At 41.4% G+C, this 22,349-nt stretch overlaps 1 protein-coding gene across 4 annotated transcripts in view; it reads right to left on the bottom strand.

Annotated features, from left to right (window-relative positions):
• Positions 1-5,810: 5,810 nt before the first annotated feature.
• Positions 5,811-22,349, bottom strand: part of LOC139403187 (S-methyl-5'-thioadenosine phosphorylase) — a 33,164-nt gene continuing 16,625 nt past the window's right edge. For 2 of the 4 annotated variants that reach the window (XM_071146891.1, XM_071146894.1), the window contains exons 3-8: positions 20,558-20,616; positions 19,832-19,999; positions 12,621-12,723; positions 11,902-12,141; positions 7,996-8,121; positions 5,811-7,243 (exon numbers count right to left, since the gene is read on the bottom strand). In XM_071146891.1, the coding sequence (XP_071002992.1) occupies positions 7,202-7,243; positions 7,996-8,121; positions 11,902-12,141; positions 12,621-12,723; positions 19,832-19,999; positions 20,558-20,616 (738 nt within the window). In that variant the 3' untranslated portion in view covers positions 5,811-7,201. Of the gene's footprint in view, positions 7,244-7,995; positions 8,122-10,027; positions 11,775-11,901; positions 12,142-12,620; positions 12,724-19,831; positions 20,000-20,557; positions 20,617-22,349 lie in introns of those variants that run through there. The other 2 variants (XM_071146895.1, XM_071146893.1) reach the window with 2 other exon arrangements.

The following is a 22,349-nucleotide window of genomic DNA, read 5'->3' as shown; positions in this document are numbered from 1 at the left end:
TTAAAATATGGAGTGGTACTCAGTAATGTGTTGTATTGGATCCCAAACATAGCATTTTGTATTCAGGACAAAAAGTTTTTTTTTTTGCAGTATTACTTCAGTGCCTTGATGCAAACAGAACACAGGTTTCATAATATTTTATTCCTGTACAGGCTTCCTTCTTCTTCTCTAGTATTGTAGAGTAACTACAATGTTGTTGATACATCCTCAATTTTCTCCTATCACAGCCATTCAACTCTGTAACTTTTTAAAGTCACCATTGGCCTCATGGTGAAATCCCTGATTGGTTTCCTTCCTCGCCAGTTAGTAAAGGACACCTGTATATTTATAGTGATTCAGTGCATTGATACAACCATCCAAAGTGTAATTAATAACTTCACCATGCTTAAAATTATATTCAATGTCTGCTTTTTTTTTACCCAACTACCAATAGCTTGCCCCTTGGAAAACCTCCCTGGTCTTTGTGGTAGGATCTGTGTTTGAAATTCACTGCTCGACTGAGGGACCTTACAGATAATTTTATGTGTGGGGTACAGAGATGAGGTAGTCATTCAGAAATCATGTTAAACACTATATTGCACACAGACTGAGTCCTAACCCTAACTTATTATGTGACTTGTTAAGCACATTTTTACTCCTGACCTTATTTAGTTTTGCCGTAACAAAGCGGTTGAATACTTATTTACTCAAGACATTTCAACTTTTAATTTTTAATTTATTAGCAACATTTTCGAAAAACATAATTCCACGTTGACATTATGGGGTATTATGTGTAGGCCAGTTACAAAAATTATCTCTGTAAACACAACAAAATGTGGGAAAAGTCAAGTGTTGTGAATACTTTCTGAAGGCACTGCAAGACCTTTGAAAGTCCAGGACCTCCACATCCTGCTTCTTCACCTGGCTTATGGTCTGAGACCACCCACCCGGGCAGCTGATGAAACGGAGGAGTATTTCTGTATAATTACGCCCTTTTGTGGGGAAAACTCATTATGATTGGCTGGGCCTTGCTCCTCAGTGGGTGGGCCTATGCCTTCCAAAGCCCACCCATGGCTGCACCCTGCCCATTCGTGAAATCCATAGATTAGGGCCTAATTTATTTATTTCAATTGACTGATTTCCTTTGAAATAGTTGCATGTTGCTTTTATATTTTCGTTCAGTATATAGCGTGCACAATTGCTTTAGCCTACATTATTGAATACATCAATAGGTGCATAGCAAACAGACATGTTCCTCAATAGTATTGACATTGAGGCTATAGGTCTACATTCAGAAAGCAGCTGAGTTATATGGTGATTGCCACCTGCTGTGTCATAACGCGGGTGTAACCAGCATTCTGTACTATCGGAGCGTGTAGTGAGGCACGCGTTGCAATAATATCTGCCAGAGACGGTGATACATTGTAGCAGTAGATTGCAGCGCATACAGTTATTTTATAACAACAAATGTGGCGACATTGTAGCAGCATAGGTTTCATATTGATATCCAACACATTGGTTATAGACGATTTGACGAAGCATTTGTCCCACTGTTTTTCCACTGTAAACTCTACAGTCAACAAACTCGCTCTCTTCCTGGTACTGTGTCCTTTAGAGCTCCAAAAGAGCATGCGCGACTGGTTAGATCTGCTGCAGAATGACGTCAGCAATTCAAAACACAGGCAAGTCCAGACACACTACCGTCTGATCGGTCATACGATGTACGCTTTAATTTATTCTAGCCAACTGACCGAGGATCTTTCTATCACGTTACATGCGAATGAAGCCTGAAAGAGGAAACGTCAACGACTGTTTAGGCTTTTTTTCGAATGAATATAATTTTGCGCGAGATGTCCGGATATTGACATTGTGAAGCTACCTGTCAAAGGAATCTGTGAAGTGCTGGACTGTTATTGACACGAGCGGAGCGGTGTTATCTCTGCTCATGACGATGCCTCTCGAGGATGATCTAGCCTCAGCAGCCGCGACTGGCAACACCAATCGTGTTAAAATTCTATTACAAAGTGGAGTGGACGTCAACGGTGTAAACTGCTTTGGACGGACACCTCTGCAGGTAAGTGTCTCGCGCTACGCTCTAGTCGTCGTGCCTATTGGTTAAGATCGTGTCGTGATTATTGTAAAAGAGAGTAAATATTCAACGGTGTCATCAATATTTTAACGTTGCAGAGACTGCCCATGCCGCTTTGTTTAAAAAAATCGACTGTTTTAGGTTGAAAACATAAACTGCCTTAACAAATTACTAGAATAGCATGTCATACTGTGAAATTATTTGCATGGGAGCTATATTACCTTTGTTATATATTCTATATATTTTAATGTGCTTTATTTGCGTCATAGTTTATAGTCTGTTGCGCCTCAGGAACCGAGTGATGGGAATGGTGTGCAATTGCCCGTGGTTTCTATAGGCCTGCCATTCACTTTTATAAAGTCCAAATTGTTACTTCTATTGTTGGAAATATTTCCATGAGTTTGTCTTTCAAATAAACATAGAAATAATTCGATATTATACTCTATCAAAATGGTCCATGGCATTACCATTGTAAGCTATATCGGGGCAATGGAGGATGCATGCAGGTCACCACACCCAACCTTCCAAACTCAAAATTGCTCTCCCAAAAATGGCCAAAGTTATCCATATAACATGATATATCTTATTTTAAATTATTAATATGTTCAGATTTAATGACTTACTCTAAAAATACAAAAAAATGTCCTCGGGCTGCTATCAAAATGCCAATGCTGACTCTTCCTATCTATATTTGGCCTTAACTTTGATAGCCCTACATTTTTAATGCTTTTTAGGTTTGCTACAATACGAAAGGTGTGGCTGCAATTAAAATAAGTAAAATTGAAATCATAAGAAATTGTAGGCCGACTTATACCCTTTAACAATGTTATAGCATCAGTTGGGCCTAACTGCTTTTTTTGTCATTTATATCCATTATTATATTGTTATTAAATTGTTATTATATTGTTATTAAATTGTTAAGTGAATAACAGCACCGACATTGTTGGATCATTAAAACACTTTAAACAATCTGAAACGAAAAGCATGCGCTTTTATGGTCTGATAGAACTATAGGCATAATGTATTATTTAGTGTTATTCAAATGCCCCTCTAAATAACGTATTACACACCATGGCAACATTATTTTCCTCGCAAATATTGGCATATTTATGAAATATTCTAGCAGAAGATCTGTAAGTAAAATCAACTTGATTTGTATTTCCTAGGTGATGATGATGGGCAGTTCACCAGTGGCGCAGTTGTTACTAATGCAAGGAGCGGATCCTAATATCGCAGACCGACACACTGGGACAACGCCGTTACACGATGCCGCCAGGATGGGCTTTTTGGACACGGTAGAGATCCTTGTCCAATTCCTCGCCGATCCGAACAGCCGGGACAATCGGAACTGCCGGCCAATCGATTTGGCAATAGAAAGTGGACATAGTAATGTCGTTGCGTTTCTGAAGGCTTTGTGAAATCAAAGATGCGTTGTATTTATTTGTGTGACGATTTTATTGTATAGAATACGGATGTATATTCTAGACCCATTCATTTCTTAAATAGTTTTTTTCTCGATAAAAAAAATGTTTTATTTATGCCTCTCGAAGAGTATTGCACTTATGCACTTAATCAACGGTTTGTTAATTAGGCTTAATATTTATAAGTACATGTAACATTTGTTTTTAGTGTTAAGTTGTCATTTTTTTGTTTGTTATTTTAAATCATGTAATAATCACAGATAGACTGCTTTGGCGTTGCTATAGGAAAATATATACTCTACAATATTGATAAGGTGAGGAATTTACTTTACCAAAAATAAAAGCACACTGGTACCTTCAGTACACCCGTTTGAACTTTTGATTGGAGAAATAATTGTTTTTATCAAATTGCATTAGGCCTATATGATGAGTTTGTATCTTATTTTAGAATTTAACTCTTCTAAAATAACGAATTATTAGAAACCCAAAAGTAAAAATGTGGGGTATGGATTTGTGTATTTTGATAATAATCCATAATCGTTTATATTAAGACAAGTGTTATTGGACATTTGGAAATGGGTCTGGACTTCCTGTAGATAAAGCTGATGATGTTTGGATTTGGAATAATTCCGAGAACATTGTTTCATGCCAAACCTAAATTTGGTCACTTCGATTCTGAATTATTTAAGTAGACCTACCTACTTAAATATGTATTAATTTAGGCTATAATTAACTATTTATTGAGCTCAATTTGAAATCCATAAGTTTCGCTACAATGCATCGACATTGAACGAAATGTTTAACTTTTCATCAAAAGGAAATTATCTAAATAATGGAAGGATCTAGACCACAATGAATTAGCGTGTCCATTCGTGAGATAATGTGTGTCCCTTCAGCTCGATAACCAACTATTTACTTGTTATTTGTACAACTTAAACCTTTTATTTAGGACTAATATAATGGGAACATTCTTGTTCTGTTTAAACGAATGTTTGGATAGGCTGCGATAACTATTGTGTTTATTTAACATAGATTACACCCCTCAAACTCAACTCTGGACCTCGAAGCCAATTCCACTAAGTTTTTTCGTTGTTCCCCTCTAATCAGGGACTGATTTAGACCTGGGTCACAAGGTGGGTTCAATTTAAAATCAGGTAGAACAGAAAAGCTACAGGCTCCGGTCCTCGTAGGGTAAGAGTTGAATACCCCTGGCCCTACACAATAGCCCAGTTATTTCAAATTCAATATCATTAAAGGTATTTATATTTCACTGTGAAATAAACACTCATGAGACTGTGTGTGTAACTTACTGTACAAGAGTAGATGGCAAAGTGGGCGTCGCCTGAAAATTCTAATAGTACATTGTACTAATAATGCAAGAATTTGGTTCATGGGCCTAATATGCCTACTTTTTGCTTGAATATAATTTATTTATCGTTCCGCCATGTTGCTACATTTTATTTGAAAGGTCAATTTAAACTAGACCATTGTAAAAGCAAAAGAAAGCACTCTCTTTTGGGGTCAAAACACACTTGCTTTGTGTATGAGAGAAGCATAACCAAAGCATTGGATGTCGACGTATGACGCCCCGTGCAATTTCTCTTATCATTTCGCACCAGGCCAGCGGGAAGCCACAAATAACTTTGGAACACTGGTACAAAATGTTGCATGCACGATCGACAAGGCAGGAATGAATGCTTAGAACCCCGCCATTCGTGCTCAGTCTGACTGAAATCATGTTATTAGCCTATTAGACCGCTGTAACACTAGCAGTCATGACAAAGTATCACATTTGTCATGAGGATACGTTTTAGCAGTGGCATTTTTATTGGAAACATTTAGTAGACCAACATGAGGGAGGCAATACAATGTTTGTTATTGGACATTTTGAAGCAAATTTCACAAGCCTAATTAATTAAATAGTAAAATATATGCATTCGTCTATTTTGAAAGGAGGCTATATTTAAACCATGTGCTCTTCTTGAAGTTTGTCATTTAAAAGTATTTATTTGCGTGCGTTAAGCTGCATTATGTTCACTACCTCTAGTCAGTCTACTTCCTGATCTTCATTTTTCTCCGAGTCAAACGTATTTGAATGGTGACAACTTGTCACTAAAGGTACAGTACCAAGATGAGATAAAGGGAGAATCTTATAAGCATCTGGCATTTTGCAAAAGTACCTATCATTTCACTTGTAACAGAAGAGTGACATTATGCAAACATATTGACAGGAAGTCCAATGTTGAGCCATATGCGTCACTTCAAACAAGTGTTAGATTAAAGTTCTAGCTAACTTCCTGATTAAAAAAAATGAAAGCACATTTCCAATCTACATAACTTTATTGATTTTGTCACACTTGCAAACACATTTGACCTGTACATGCAGTCGAACACAATCATAATTGAATATCCACCATCATGTTGACTGTTAAGCCTACTTCCTGAAGTGAACCCTATTAGCACATTATAATACTGCAGCTGTGAATCCATGTAAAAATAAATGCTAGGTTAACATGAAGTGTTTTGAAGATAGTTTTAGATGATCCCGTCACATGATATGAGACAGATCGATAATGCCCTCAGTGGAAGTCTTTCTTAATGAAACAAGGCATTTTATTTTATGGAAAGTATATGAGCCATGAATCCACTATTCCCTCACCTAATAATTAGGAGTAAAGAGCCCCAAATCTATCAACAATGTGGTTTGACCTTGTTTCAGGGCAACAAAGTGGAAAAACAGTACGGTGAAGTTGGTCCTAGTCACTGGTCTTCAGCCAGTTTAGCATTTCCCCCACTAAATGGTTAGGATTGGGGAAGCTGATCCTAGATATGTACCTAAACTAAACTTCACCCCAGAGCCGGATAAACAGGCTTGAGGCTTTATCAACGGAAGTGGCAGTTGCTTTTGATTGAATGTCCTGTTCCAATTATACTCGGTGCAAAAGTCTTGTTGGTCATAGACATGTACAGACCATAGCGGTTACAAACAATCCATGAAAACAACCAACTAAGTCCTTTAACCTTTCTTTCAGAAGACATAAGACATACTTTAATGCGTAGTTACATTCTAAAATGTATCTACAGTATGAAAACATGGCTGAACAGTATACAAACAGTGACTGTCATATATATATATATATATATATATATATATATATATATATATATATATATATATATATATATATATATATATATATATATAGAGAGAGAGAGAGAGAGAGAGAGAGAAAAAAGAGAAATGTTTACCCTTATTTTAGCAGGGATCTTTTAGGTGACCACAGAGTCAGGACACCTATCTTAAAGACGGCACCCTACACAGGGAAATTTCCCCAATCACTGCCCTGAGGCATTGGGACCTTTTTTTTTGGACCAGAAGAAAGAATGCCTCCTATTCACCCTCCAACACCACTTCCAGCAGCATCTGGTCTCCCATCCATGAACAACCAGGAACAACCCTGCTTAGCTTCAGAGGCAAGCCAGCAGTGGGATGCAGAATGGTATGCTTCTGGCAAACGATGTAATGTTACTCAAATGTGTTGTGAAATCCTGGCAAATGTACAGTAATGAAAACATGCATATCAGGCACTTTCTTGTGATTCACTGATGAGGAATCGAGAGAGAGAGATGAATCCATTGTTGGTATTGGTGGCTGGTGTGTTGCAAGTCATTCTTTGATATACAGGGGTGGCGAGAGGCTTTTCGGTGGTTCTCAATGTTGTTTTGGTAGCATTATTGAGGATTGGGCTGTTGTCTGAAAGAAACCAAACACACACTAAATAGTAGCAGAGGTACTAACAAAAACAGTTTAGAAAATATACATATCGCAATCTGTTAGTAAAACAAACTAATACGTTTGTTTTGAGTGTTTGCGTCACGAAGCATGCCATACTGGAATTTCTGTTTAGCACGTCAAATTACAGTCACCATCTCACTGACTGAAGTGTCATTGAGGATGAATAACGAAGCGAGGGTAAGCCTAAGGGCCTTTACATTATGGCTCATTGGGTTCAGAGCCAGGTGTCCTGAGGGAAATCACCTTGAACACCAGACCTGGGTTCACATAGCATTTATTTCTTATCACTTTTGGGACTATTCCATTAGTTTTATAAGCAGGATTCACTAGGTTCAGAGCTAGACGTCCTAAAATACATCCCCTTTAAATACAGACCAGAAGCCTAACATGGAGGCATCAAGACAGGCCATCATTTTATCACCCAGTAACTGTCCAATGTGGATACAGGCCGACTCAGCAGTGAGTAACTGTGAATAAGCAGTGAGTAACTCAGTGAGAATGTGCTTACTGAGCATTTGACCTAGTAGAAAGACACTGAACAGCACCAGCTCTCCTACAAACCCATATGGTTGTACGTTGCCGTGTTGACTTGGTAAGGAAAAAAATAAAGCACTTAATTGCCTGAGGATAAATAATGTTCAATTATACATAATTCTATTTAAACCCCCCTGTAGAGATGAACCTGGGTACATTACAATGGTAAATCTTACCTTCAGAGCCTTTATGGTGTGGGTCCAGTCCTCCTGGGTGCAGATCAGGGGGATAGCAGTGAGCAGGATACTGCTGGCCTTGTTGGCATTCTCCTTCATAGTCTTCAGGACGTTGTCGACGCAGACCTGGTACAGCCAGGAAATACATTTAATGAATACGTTTTTTTTGTGGGATTGAGGTGCTTAACTCGGTAAATTCGAGTCACATTCTGAATATGGAGAAAGATGGCGACTGACAGCCTTAAACACTTGCAAGACCAAAGGAGGTGCCTCACAATGTGAGACGCAAACATTTATAAAATACCGTTGTCAAAACGTTAGGTTATTAATAAAAATGTGTACATTTCTTCTTGTCAATATCCGGGCTGCTACACCATTTTTTCTCTTTCATTTTAATCAGAGTAATATTATCTCCCGAGTGGCACAGTGGTCTGACACTGCATCTCAGTGCAAGAAGCTTCACTGCAGTACCTGGTTCGAATCGAAGCTGCATTACATCCAGCCGTGATTGGGAGTCCCATAGGGCAGAGCACAATTGCGTCACCCGGGTTTGGCCGGCATTGTAAATAATAACTTACTTGTCTAGTTAAAGGGTTACATTTTTTATATATATTCAAAGTTTGTTTTTACAGTATAACCAAGGCTGTTCGAAGCAGGCGCTTCATAAAAATAATTATCTGTGGAAACTGACAACAAAAACGCCCTCCTGAACACACAAATACATTGCTTGTTGTGTAATTACATGCGTTTACTTAATCCATGATATTATCGCTGATGAAAATTCACACCTCAGTAATCTGACAGAGTCATCGTGAAAGATCGTAGTGCCACGCCTGGACAGTCACAGAGCCGGTCGGACACGTTAAGACCTGGAGCTACTGTCAACATTACTTTCACTTTCCTTTCCTACCCGTCTCGTGATTGTCTCCAGGCAACCGCATTCGAACGTCAACTTCATTTTGAACTTGGGCGCAAAATAAATAAATAAATAAATAAATCTTTCAACCCAAGCCTCAGTTGAAATATTGTGGAGGTACAAAATAAACACATCTGTGAATTAAAGCTCTTAGCCCAGTTCACACAGACATCCTACACTGTACTGTAGCCTACAGGTTCAGTTTGAGTGCGCAATGAGCAAGGTTCAATAGCAGGCATTTATTTCATACGTTTTCCATAAGTTTTGAGCCTTCATACGTTTTAGGATTTACACCTTGCAGGGTGTAATACGGGGTGCTCTGAAAGCTAGGCCCATCCTCTTTAAACATTGGCAGCTAGCCCGTGGAGTAATTTCTACAGGACAGTTTGCTTTGATAAGACTATAAAATAAGACGGTATGAAACACCTGTACTCCTTAAAGCATGGTATAGCTAACAGCTAAAGTAAAAGGGAGTATGAAAATCACTAAAGATAATCGAATGGTCTGTTAAACCCTTGCTTGTTGTGTAATTACCTACCTCTGTCCTTCACTCCATCATCAGTGGTAATGACAACACATGACAATAACTGAAACACAGAGAGTGGTATCAATCTCTGTCAGACAGAGAGTGATGTGTCCATGGAGACTTTGGACACAGCAGCTCCAATGACATCAAGATTATATCCCAAATAGCACCTGGTCACCTATTTAGTGCACTACTTTTGACCAAGCAAGGGCTGCATCAAGATGTGATACATATAGCTACTTACAGTGCAGTAAATAATGATACAATCCCATTATAATACATACGGCTACAAAGCCATGACTCCACAGGATAACATCAACACGGTTGAGGCAATGCAGGATATAAGGCAATCCTTTTCACTATTAACATTTAGATTGGAGCAAAACATGTAAACAATTTAATCTAATCATACATGTATTATTGGCTACATTGAGATAACTACTATGATGAATTCAGAGAAATTGTTCCTACACTGTCGACTAGGCTAAATGCCATGTAGCTCCAGACAGCATGCCGTTTATACCAAGACGATACAGTTGGGGTGTGCCACCCAAGATAGTATGTTACCATGGAACTCCAAGGGACATTCACTTATACAACCTTTTAATGATTGATGCACTACAGCATAAGACCAAGGTACTTTGTGAAATGTAGCACAGTGACCACAACATATGATCAGCAAAATTTTTGGGGTTGTTGTTGTTGTGTGCCCTAATGAACACACCCCTGAACTGAGGGCCTGTTTTGTTGTGATCTCTCAGGCCCTGTGGACAACTGTATACCGGTGACTCAACCTCAGCTGGCAGGACTCACACCGGAGGCTGGCAGGCTCACAGCGAGGGAAGGCGTAGATAGGGCGGAAGGATGTGGTGAGAGGGTGTGCAACAGGAGGGGGAAGGAGGGGGAGGGGTGGCCAGGAGGTCAGCTGCAGGAACTAGGAAGGGGAAGCCGAGCCTCCCCCAGACATAATTTATCAACTGGATAGTGGGTGACAGTCACTCACTCGGAAGCTGTTGTGTGTGTGTGTGTGTGTGTGTGCGCATGCATGTGGTACTTCAGAGTGATATAATAATCAGGCGGAAGAATTCGAAACGTAAACAGTTGCCTGTAAAATGCTGACGAGGAGGAAATGTATACCAGACAAAATGTCATTGTGCAATTTCAAATCCCGAAAAATACTATTTGCATTTGTTTTGCTACAGCTTTGTGACAAAGGCATGTGACTATTTAGTTATTAACTTGAGACATTTTGAATTCCTGCTTTGTTTATGTACAAATATAAATGCATTTAAAATCAGATTGAGTCGACCTCTAGGTCAGTGTGACAGCTGGAGTACACGTAGAGAGCCGTAAAACAGAACGGTCACTTCAGCCCTCATGTCGTGGACGTTTTAGACTCACTACCAAACAATGGCTCTTACTGATGGAGAAGTGACTAACTACACACAGGATATTAAGGAAAAAAGGCTAGTTCTCAAAATTCAGGGAGAAATCGTTCTATGAAAAATTTTCATGGAATTCACTGACGGTGACCTCTAACCTACATTTGATTTGACTCTAAATACCACGTGAGGCTGAATGTCATGTCACCTTGTCAAGAATGTGGTGGAAAAGACCGGAGCCCTGAGAAATTGAAACAATGAAAGCAGTAAGTGTTTTACTGTGGTAAAAATAAAAAGCTCTGACGCATTTCAGTTCTTAGTCACTAATTTTTTGCCTAATATTGCAGTTGGAAATGTCCAGCTGCTGTGAAAGCGGATGTAAGACATATTACCAAGTAACAAGACAATTGACCACATGCAGTACATGAATGCGTCATCTTAGTGAAACGGGTGCATTTGCATAACAATTTTCCAGATAACCTGTGTTGTGGTGCAACTGAAAATTGAGGACATTCCAAAACATCTCTCCTCGAAACAGTTACAGAACCTCACACACACACACACACGTGGGTAAATGCTTCTTCCCTGCGGCCTGGGTAGCTGACTAGCGGCTGCAAGCCACTGTCAGCGTTGGGTGTCGATGCGTATCCATCCCACTGCGTGTTTGACACTCTCTTCCTGTCTTCCCTGTCCTCTCATACTAACTTTCCTATCAATACAATATGTAATGGAATAAAATTTCCACACACTTAGGATCAATGCACACATTTCATTGCATTTTGCACACACTGTATATAGACTTTATTTTTTTCTACTGTGTCATTGCATTGTTTGTGTTATTGGCTTGTTTATTGTTTATTCCATGTGTAACTCTGTTGTTGTCTGTGTCACACTGCTTTGCTTTATCTTGGCCAGGTCGCAGTTGTAAATGAGAACTTGTTCTCAACTGGCCTACCTGGTTAAATAAAGGTGAAAAAATAAAAATAAGGCTAAGCTTTCGGTTGCAAGACCTTCATCAGAGCATACAATCAATTTAAAAAAATACGATGGGGAGGGAATTTCCACACAAAACAAAAACTCACAGCCTCCTCATGCTCCTTCCAGCAGTCGTAGTCGGTGGCCATGGCGATGCTAGCATAGCAAAGGCCCGCCTCCTTGGCGAGGACCACCTCGGGCACGCTGGTCATGTTGATAACGTCGGCACCCCACTGGCGGAACATCAGGCTCTCGGCACGCGACGAGAAGCGAGGGCCCTCGATGGTGAGCACCGTACCCTGCGGGTGGCACTTCACCCCCAGGCTGCGCGCCACCTCCAGCAGCACCTGGGCATGGGGAGGGAGAGGCGTGACGTCATTTTCTAGGAGAGAGTGGTCAGTGTTTTTGTGTGTTTTATGAACACTTAGAAAGGAAATAATTGTAACTATGCAAAGCCTCACTACACACCAAAAACAGCAATCAAAAGTTCCAATGCACAGGCGGCTGGTAGCACCTTAAATTGGGAAGGACAGGCTCATAGTAATGGCTGGAACGGAAGGAATGGAACAGTATTGAACATCAAACACAGTTTCCATGGTTTCCAGGTATTTGATACCATTCCATTTACTCCGTTCCAGCCATTTATGAGCAGTCCTCCCCTCACAAGCATCCTGTGTTCCAATGACATAACATTCACTCACTCCCCAGCAGGCAACACCCACCACTACAACATTTACATTGTAGTGGCAGGGGTGGATTTGGACCAGGCCACAGACACCGGTCTAGGTGCTAGTGGTTGATTTGGAACGGGGCCGTGGACACTGACCTCCCTGGTCCGGGTGCAGAAGGGCTCAGCCATGGGGATGTGAGACACGCCTGGAGGACTGGTGGACCGCCCGTCGTACAGCGTCTGGGCCCTCTTTGTCGTCCTGGGAGGGAGGGAGGACACACAGGAAATGACAGGTCAGTGACAAGGGTTGGGTTCAACAACTCTGTTACCATGTCTCACTCAGGGGGCAAAACAAGAAGAACTCTGCTACCATGTCTCACTCAGGGGGCAAAACAAGAAGAACTCTGCTACCATGTCTCACTCAGGGGGCAAAACAAGAAGAACTCTGCTACCATGTCTCATTCAGGGGGAAAAACAAGAAGAACTCTGCTACCATGTCTCACTCAGGGGGCAAAACAAGAAGAACTCTGCTACCATGTCTCACTCAGGGGTCAAAACAAGAAGAACGTACCTGCTGGCAGTTATTCTGGTGATAAAAATGAGAACTTGGGAGAATTTCTCTCTTCCGTTTAACACTTCACTTCCTGTCTGACTTTTTAGTTTCCTCGCAGTGCATAAAATACTTTATCAAACACATTCTAAGATCCTATAAATAGACTACAATCTTACAGGGTAGGCCCAGAGTGACTAAATTCTACGGCAAATGGTGGTATTTTTCTCTCTTTCAAGGTTAGAGTTGTGCAATGTGGCAACAATGGTGTCTGAATGTGAAAGGCATTCATCCTGTCACTGTAGCAAAAAACAAAGTGTTTCTCATCCACAAGTAGTCATCATCACAATGACTAATACATGCTGAATGGATCAGGGTCTTAATAACAAGCCGGTGCTTTGCAACAACTGGCCCTCACAATACAGAAGACAAACAAATCCCCATAGAAACTGAGAATAAAATATTTCATGGCTGCAGACATTGAAACGAGCCAAATTGTTTAGCAATGTGGACTAAATCTGGGAATTACTGCATGGAATCCCCCAAAACCCTTAAGAGGAGGAGGAGGTGACTAGTTATTAACCCTTTCCACTCGCACCCATATACAGATTGAAAATGGCAGATTTGGGCACTGATAAATGCCTAAATTAGATTTGAGTGGCTGTACAAGTAACATGTTATAAAATGACAGAGCTCAGCACTGTATGGGTTTGACTGACACGTTGTCCCCATACCTCCTGCTAATTGGGAAACCTTTGCACATGTTTTATTGTCTTGAGTGAGGGAAATGCTGTAAATAAGAGGACTCAATGTATTTTGAAAGATGAGACGTTGAGGATTATAGTAAATTGAGCGTTGATGTCATGTTAGCCATGTTGTCAATAGAACAGCTTTTAAATGATGCCCATCTGTCCCAGATGCGATTTATAATGGAGCGTTTTTTGATTGTGTAAACCTTAGTTGTGTGATGGCGGGGATGCAGGGCTGTGTTCCAAACAACTACAAGTGTGCTGCTCTAGTTCCTCAACAGCACAGCTAGAAGAGCTCAAAAAATACTTGTCATAAAGTGCATTGAAATTACATATGAACTGTGTACACTTTGGAAAGGTGTGTGGCCACTTGGAGAAACCAGTTAGTCCGCTCACTCAAACCCTTGACATTTTTTTGTCTTGTGTTGCACCTACCCCACATTTTCCAGGAATATTCTTATCATGTCACTGAATGTATCCAGAATATGATCGGATTGTTATTAACAAATGTGGCGAAAAGTACAGTAACTGTAAAATGCACATAACAGTGTAATGTTTGGATTCAGTCTCGTGTCAGGAGAACTGTTGTGTCCTCAACTTTGGTCTAATATTTTCCCCATGATCTTTGAACTGTTTCATTTCAATTGCTACCATGATTATACATTTCATACTTCAAGGGGTGGTGAGGATGGACTGAGCCAGCATTTAACATTTGTCGCCATGCCGACAGGCAGCTGCCCTCCAGATTCCAGAGCTGTGGCGCTGAGTCACCCAGTGTGGCCACCCAGGCCACATTCCAGTTCTACATGCCCCTCCCTCACACACTCTCTCTACCCAGTCTCTGCTCAAATGAGCAAGCCCAGAAACCGGCTGCTGCGAGGTGCTACCCAGGGCCCTGAAGCTACCTAGCACCTAAACGTTACACTGAGGAAAGGCAAGCTTAGAAAGACAACTCCTTGTCCTCATGTTACTAGGAAATATTTAGACTGTAGGGACACTGACAGGAGGAACACATATTTAGACTGTAGGGACACTGACAGGAGGAACACATATTTAGACTGTAGGGACACTGACAGGAGGAACACATATTAAGACTGTAGGGACACTGACAGGAGGAACACATATTAAGACTGTAGGGACAATGACAGGAGGAACACATATTAAGACTGTAGGGACACTGACAGGAGGAACACATATTAAGACTGTAGGGACACTGACAGGAGGAACACATATTAAGACTGTAGGGACACTGACAGGAGGAACACATATTAAGACTGTAGGGACAATGACAGGAGGAACACATATTAAGACTGTAGGGACACTGACAGGAGGAACACATATTAAGACTGTAGGGACACTGACAGGAGGAACACATATTAAGACTGTAGCGACACTGACAGGAGGAACACATTTTAAGACTGTAGGGACACTGACAGGAGGAACACATTTTAAGACTGTAGGGACACTGACAAGAGAAACACATTAAGACGGTAGGGACACTGACAGGAGGAACACATTAAGACTGTAGGGACACTGACAGGAGGAACACATTAAGACTGTACGGACACTGACAGGAGGAACACATATTAAGACTGTACGGACACTGACAGGAGGAACACATTAAGACTGTAGGGACACTGACAGGAGGAACACATTTTAAGACTGTACGGACACTGACAGGAGGAACACATTTTAAGACTGTAGGGACACTGACAGGAGGAACACATATTAAGACTGTACGGACACTGACAGGAGGAACACATTAAGACTGTAGGGACACTGACAGGAGGAACACATTTTAAGACTGTACGGACACTGACAGGAGGAACACATATTAAGACTGTACGGACACTGACAGGAGGAACACATTAAGACTGTAGGGACACTGACAGGAGCCAATGAGTCCTTTGGTCACACCAGTAAATGGAGATGATTTCTTACTGAGGCTTGAAATTACACAACACATACAATGACCCATTTCTGCTTTGGGTGTCACAGTTAGAGCTCAGTGAAGCTCTGCTAACAGGTCTCTCCAGTGTCCACATCATTAACAGAGTAAATCAGCTGTTACAGAGAACATTGTGAAGAACCGGTACATCATAGTCAGAGTGAGTCCGCATGAGCCGACTACTAAACGGTGAGGTTGGTTTACCATACAGAGTGACCTTACATTCCAGAAATGCTGAGACAGCATGGCATTCCAGGACTATTCTATACAGGAAATGCGTACTAACCCACCCCTCCCTCCCCACCCAACTAAAACGTGAGCGTAGAATATTCCATAAATGCCACGATTGAGAAATAACCTACTGTTGTCAATGTCAACAAGACTCCCGAGAAGGAACATTGGCTACTGTTAGTTAAAGCAGAGAGACTATTCCCTCCCCACCCAACTAAAACATGAGCATAGAATATTCCATAAATGCCACGATTGAGAAATAACCTACTGTTGTCAATGTCAACAAGACTCCCGAGAAGGAACATTGGCTACTGTTAGTTAAAGCAGAGAGACTATTCCCTCCCCACCCAACTAAAACATGAGCATAGAATATTCCATAAATGCCACGATTGAGAAATAACCTACTGTTGTCAATGTCAACAAGACTCCCGAGGAGGAACATTGGCTACTGTTAGTTAAAGCAGAGAGACTATAATTAGGCTATGTATTGTATCGCTCACTCATTGTAGTTTGGAAAATGTACCTCATCTTAGCACTACACATCAGCTGTCCAGTACCACATACTGTAATGTGGTGCAACACTCCAGTGGTGAATGAGAGAGAGAACAGAGACTGTCTGAGGCATGGTGAACCGTTAATGCTCGCAGCCGACTGGCGGAGCAGAGAAACCCTGGCTAACCTAGACAGGCCAACAGTGTTTGGAACAGGAGCAGGGGGCAAAACAAATAACTCACTAACGTAATCATCAAGTAAACCCTTCCAGAAATATGCTGATGGGTCACATGCTTCGCAGCAGGACAAGACTGAACAAGTCCTCACATGTTAGTTCCCCATTCTGCCCAACAGAGACTGCCCCAGCTGGTTGTAACAGTAGGCTATCAATAGACAACACATATGGGTGGATTGGAGGTGATGACGAATAGTTTCTCTGAGAGCGGCACAGAGGATGTGGAGTCAATGTCAGATGTCAGGCACAGAGGATGTGGAGTAAATGTCAGGTGGCAATCCCGAGGGAGGGGTGCAGAAATGATCCGTTACTTCTCATTCAAGGCACTACGTTTTGACTTACTGGACAACGGACAGCGCTTGGAGACAAAGCTGTTTGTGTGCACTGCACTCTCAAATCAACAAGACTGCCTCATGAACACATTCTCAATTTACGGTTCATTGCATAGAATTCTACTGACAATTCAATTCAATGCAGCAACGCACCCTCAGGACAATGAGAGGATTTATGTTCCACTCTGATAGAATAATGGGTAGAGTTGTGTGTGGTAACTTGGAATCTAGAGATGGGGGGGGGGGGGGGGGAGAAATAGGTGAGCATGCATTATTTCTTACATTTATTCAGTATTTCTTTGCGAAGGCAAACACATTGGGTAATCGTCCTAAAAATACCATCCAATCAAAACAATGAATGCTTGTGCACTATAATAAATAGTCTAGTCTAGTCTATTACTAGTAGAGGAAATGGTACACCAAACAACTTGAAATTCAACACGTTTTATCAGCGCTACAACTGATGGCCATCACATGTGTTTAGGGCAGCAACATTTCCAGATAGAGTTCTGAAATCGTGGTGGGAGCGTCCCTTGAACCAGGAGGGAACAAGCACAGAGGGAACAAGCACAGAGGGAATTTTTCAACTGGGAATCATCCCACAGAGATTTCTGACAAACTTACTGAGAAGGTGCTGCGTCTAATTTCTGTTTCATTATTAATGAAAGTGAGAACGGCCGGAGAGGAGACACTTGTGAATGGTGTGTTGATTCCTAGGTGTGGTGCAGGCCTACGTACTTACAGTAACAAGATGCTAATCTGCTTCGCTGACTGTTGGGACCCTGCTGTTGCCTCTCCGGGCCTAGAGCTGAAGTGATATCATATCTGGCCACAGTTTACTAAACAATGCTGCTCAACTGAAGGCCGTCCAGAGGTCTATCCTAACCGTGGGAAACATGACTCACGCTGAAGTATTAAAACGACCTGTTACTGAAATGTATTCCCATAGACTGACACAAAGGTGATAACATTCAAAACTGAACAGTCATGATGGTTTTACTCCCCGTGATTCCCTCACTGCATCCTTATTCAAATGAGATCAATTTGTGATGCAACCTTCCACCTAGGCCTATTTCTCTTGAGTTCATCGCTTTCACTGCAACACAGTTGAACCTTATAAACAGCTACGACATGGGAGGATAGACCCACTGAACTTTCGGTATGTCACAATTCACGCCCTAAGCACATTCCACAACGCTTCAGGTAATACAAGCACTTCCTACAAAAAGGTATCAAACAGCCAGTCAACAGAACAACCTCATCAGATCCTAGGTCTCAGTTCAATCAAAACCTCACTGTCCTCCTCCTTCACAAGAAACTAGAAAACCACATATTGAACAAAACAAAAACCCCCGTTTCAAACCAGCAGCCCTTAAAACCCTATAAGTCCTGTCAGTTCTTTAAAAAAAATTTTTAAAAAGTGTTGGTTTCCTCTCAGGACGCAGCTCTAGCCACAACGTGACACACGTGGCAGCTGTACTCCGCCAAGTCCCGGGCCCTCAGTGCAGAGTCCATTTCAGAGCATCGCCTATCCACCAATCATGACACACAATCTCTTTCCTTCTCTTATTGGTTCTTTTAGGGAATGAGGAAATGAGACAGATGAACGGTGGTGGGTGGCTGTGGGATGATAGTTGAGTCGTTGACTATCAGAAATACCAGTCAGAGAACGTGGCCTTCAGAGATGAGTAATGTGAGCCTGGATGCCACCGTCTGTTTCTGTTTGACACCATGGCCTTTGTTGTTGCCTTGCCCCAGGCTGGAATACTGTACACACACTCAGCATCAGTCACTGTTTGGAAGGGAAAATAATGGACAACTTGCAAGTTCTTTTGAATGTTATCAGTTGAGATAGATGTCGCACTGTCTGAACTTAAAACAGGAGAAAGATGGTTGAGAGATTAAGAAATCCTTGTCTGAGCCATACCGGACCATTTCAGAGATAGTGACTTGGGAATAGTTCTTCAAATAACTGAGATTCTCTCTTGATGACTTGTCATTCCTACTGTAATTCTACCCCCATGGCTTTACAAACATTCTGTTTTGCCATGACACATGTACCGTTCTATTTATACTCCATCGGGTATGTAGAAACCTAAACAATATCTACACTTTCAATTGGTAGCATTTACAGATAGGCTGCATTTGACTTTTACTCCATATCTATACTGAACAAAAATATAAACGCAACATGCAACAATTTCAAAGATTTGACTGAGTTACAGTTCATATAAGGGAATCAGTCCATTGAAATAAATGCATTAGGCCTTAATCTATGGATTTCACATGACTGGGCAGGGTGCAGCCATGAGTGGGCCTTGGAGGGCGTAGGCCCACCCGCTGGGGAGCCAGGCCCAGCCTGAGCTGGCGTGGTTACATGTGGTCTGCATTTGTGAGGCCGGTTGGACGTACTGCCAAATTCTCTAAAACGAAGTTGGAGGCAACTTATGGTAGAGAAATTACCATTCGATTCTCTGGCAACAGCACCAGTGGACATTCCTGCAATTATCTTTGGCTAAGGAGAACGGGGATGTAACCAAATTTGTGGACAAAATCTGAGAGGAATACGTTTTTGTTGCGTAGGGAGGAGATTTTTTATTTCAGCCCATGAAACCAACACTTTATATGTTGCGTTTGTATTTTTGTTCAGTGTACATAACAGTACATATACCAGGGAAGCATTGGATTTGGACTCACTCAATAGACAACAACAACTGAACTAACCACTGGCAACCACCATGTCCAACAGACTGCTTTCATTCTCATTTCAAGCCTGGATTCAACCTTCGGTGAGTCCTGGACTCCAGGCCTAGGAAACTCTGGCCCTCACCTGTCTATGAACTGGTCGATGATGACGATGTCTCCTGGTTGGATCTCTTCCCGGAGGGAACCACAGGCCGTGGTGACCAGGAGATGTGTGCAGCCCTCCTCTCGCAACGCCCAGATGTTAGCCTGGTAGTTGACGTCGGTTGGCATGATGGTGTGCTGTCTCCCATGCCTAGGGACCAGTATAATGTGGAGTGTGAATAGTTCAGTGTTTACCAAAGGCTGAAAATGAATCTCTAATTTGACTCCTATAGCACCTAATCCCCTGGAAACTTCTGTATCTCTAAAAAGATTTGTATGTGTAGGCGAAGCAATACGTTTAAACTTCACTTCTAAAAAGGGCAAGTGTTTTTTAAAAAAACACGTACAAAATCATTCTAAGTATACCTATCTGATTATTAGACATCTGCATAAGTTAGCTAGAGGGCTAGTGGTGGACTTGGTATTGGGGGAATGTTTAGCCTAAAGGGTGTTGGAGAAGAGAGATCAGGTCTAATATGTTTTAAAATTGCAACACACAGCCACTAGATGGCACAAATTCATAAGAAACAGAGGTGGAGTTCATCTGGTTCAGTACACCTAGGATCTCTCCACAGGTGAATCTCAATTGCATACTCCTCGTGTCCTCTCTCCTCGCCTCATCCTCCTCCAATGAGTTTTGAGAAGGAGGTGAGGAGAGAGGACGCAAAGAGAATGCAATTGAGATTCTCCAATTCATTCCACTGCTTACCTTGCAAGGAGCACACATTCAACATTTTTGATCTTCCCCATTATAAGGGCATCTGAAGGCTGGTTGGGTTGTCGGGGGGGAAAAGAGTAGAGATGTTATTAGGCAGTATCTAAGGCACAGTTTTCAGTTGGTAAAAAATATTGGCATTACACTGGAACGCAGAGATTGGTATTGCCTAATAAACCAGACTGTTATACCAATTATTGGTATCCACCTCATTTTCTAAATGTTGCTATGGACACAGCCAAACAACGGAAGTGATGGATTCGACTTTCGCTTTACTTCCCTACAGCAGCACGCCGGTGGCAAACTTGACAGACTCAATTATTTTAAGGAGTCAATTTAAAGGTGTATAAAAGTCAAGTAAACAATTCTAAGTTTAAAGATGCACTACGCGGAAATCACGCCGCCCTTCCCTGGTTGCTAAAATTCTAATAATTTGCCTAATTTTAGTTTGTGGCAAAACAAGCAATGCATAGTGTAGAGAATCATTGTAGCATCTAAACCCCTGTGAAATAGATTTTCCATAATCCTACCGGTTATCTGTGCGGTTGGTCCTTCAGCTGGTCAAAATGTTATACCTGGCTACTGTCGTTGAAATTTCGATCCCCTGGCACATGCGCAAAACCATGTAAACACCTGCAAGACTTTGGTTAACATACATGCATCACATGCATGAGCAAACATCTCGATTGTCACACATTCTCTGAGACCCCCGTTTTGAAGTCTGTTTAAGAATACTTTCCAGTGGATATTTTGTCAAAAAGTTTGACCAGCTGAAGGACCAACCCCACGGACAATCGGCAGAGTAAAATCAAAAATAATTTTATTCAACAATCGTGAGACAAGGGCCATTTTGCTTTATGTAAATGTGCGTGGCTATGTAGCTCTGGAAAACCCTTCTCAGTTACATTTGTCCACATTTGGCTCCATGTGAACTACAGTCGCTGTGTTTTAACGTTTAGAAAAGTCAATAAACATCACTTTCAAACTGGTTTTCGAAACCTATCCCGATATTCCCCTTATCTTTCATAACATATAGAAAAATCTTTCAAATAAAAAAGCAACACATTTTGTATAAGTTTTGCACAGTATCAACACACCGTGTGTGTGTCTCCAGTTGACAAACTACACTTCCTTAACAATTACGCTTACACACACTAGATAGCCAATGACTTATGTGTAATGACTCAGTTCCATTACACATACGAATAATTGGACGTCTGTGTCGTCTGTAGAGGGGAGTTTTGTTAAGAGCCACTACGCTCGGTCTGAAAATTAACACGCATCGCTTGCGATACGGTTTTGGAAGCATAAAACAAAAGGTTAAATTGATAGAAAACTTTATAGGGTTCCCACACGGCCATAGTTCCATGTTTACTGAAAACAGACAGAAGACAGAGTGGACTACCTGTGCTAATTAACTATCGGTGTCTCCAAACACCTGTGTGTAAACGGAAGACAGACGCCACAAATGTGTTGTCACTGAAAAATACTGTCTGCTGCAACTGTGTTAAAACAGTAAGTGTATATTTTATTGTGACATTCAAATAGAGGGATTTATGTTTCTAGAACCATACCACAATTGAGCCTCCCGAGTGGCACAGCAATCTAAGACTAGGGAGGCTTAATTGCGGTACGGTTACAGGAACATAAATCCCTTTGCATTCATATCACATCAAATTATTTCACAAATGGAAAATATATACTTACTGTAGACTGTCTTAACTGCCACTACAGCCTGGGGTTCAATCCCAGCCAGCTGTAGGGCAGCGCACAGTTGGCCCAGCGC

This window comes from Oncorhynchus clarkii, unplaced genomic scaffold (genome assembly GCF_045791955.1).
Source record: "Oncorhynchus clarkii lewisi isolate Uvic-CL-2024 unplaced genomic scaffold, UVic_Ocla_1.0 unplaced_contig_13601_pilon_pilon, whole genome shotgun sequence".
NCBI classification, from domain to species: Eukaryota; Metazoa; Chordata; class Actinopteri; order Salmoniformes; family Salmonidae; genus Oncorhynchus; species Oncorhynchus clarkii.
Note: the sequence above shows the minus strand (reverse complement) of the source record. Positions and strands in the feature narration are given on the sequence as shown.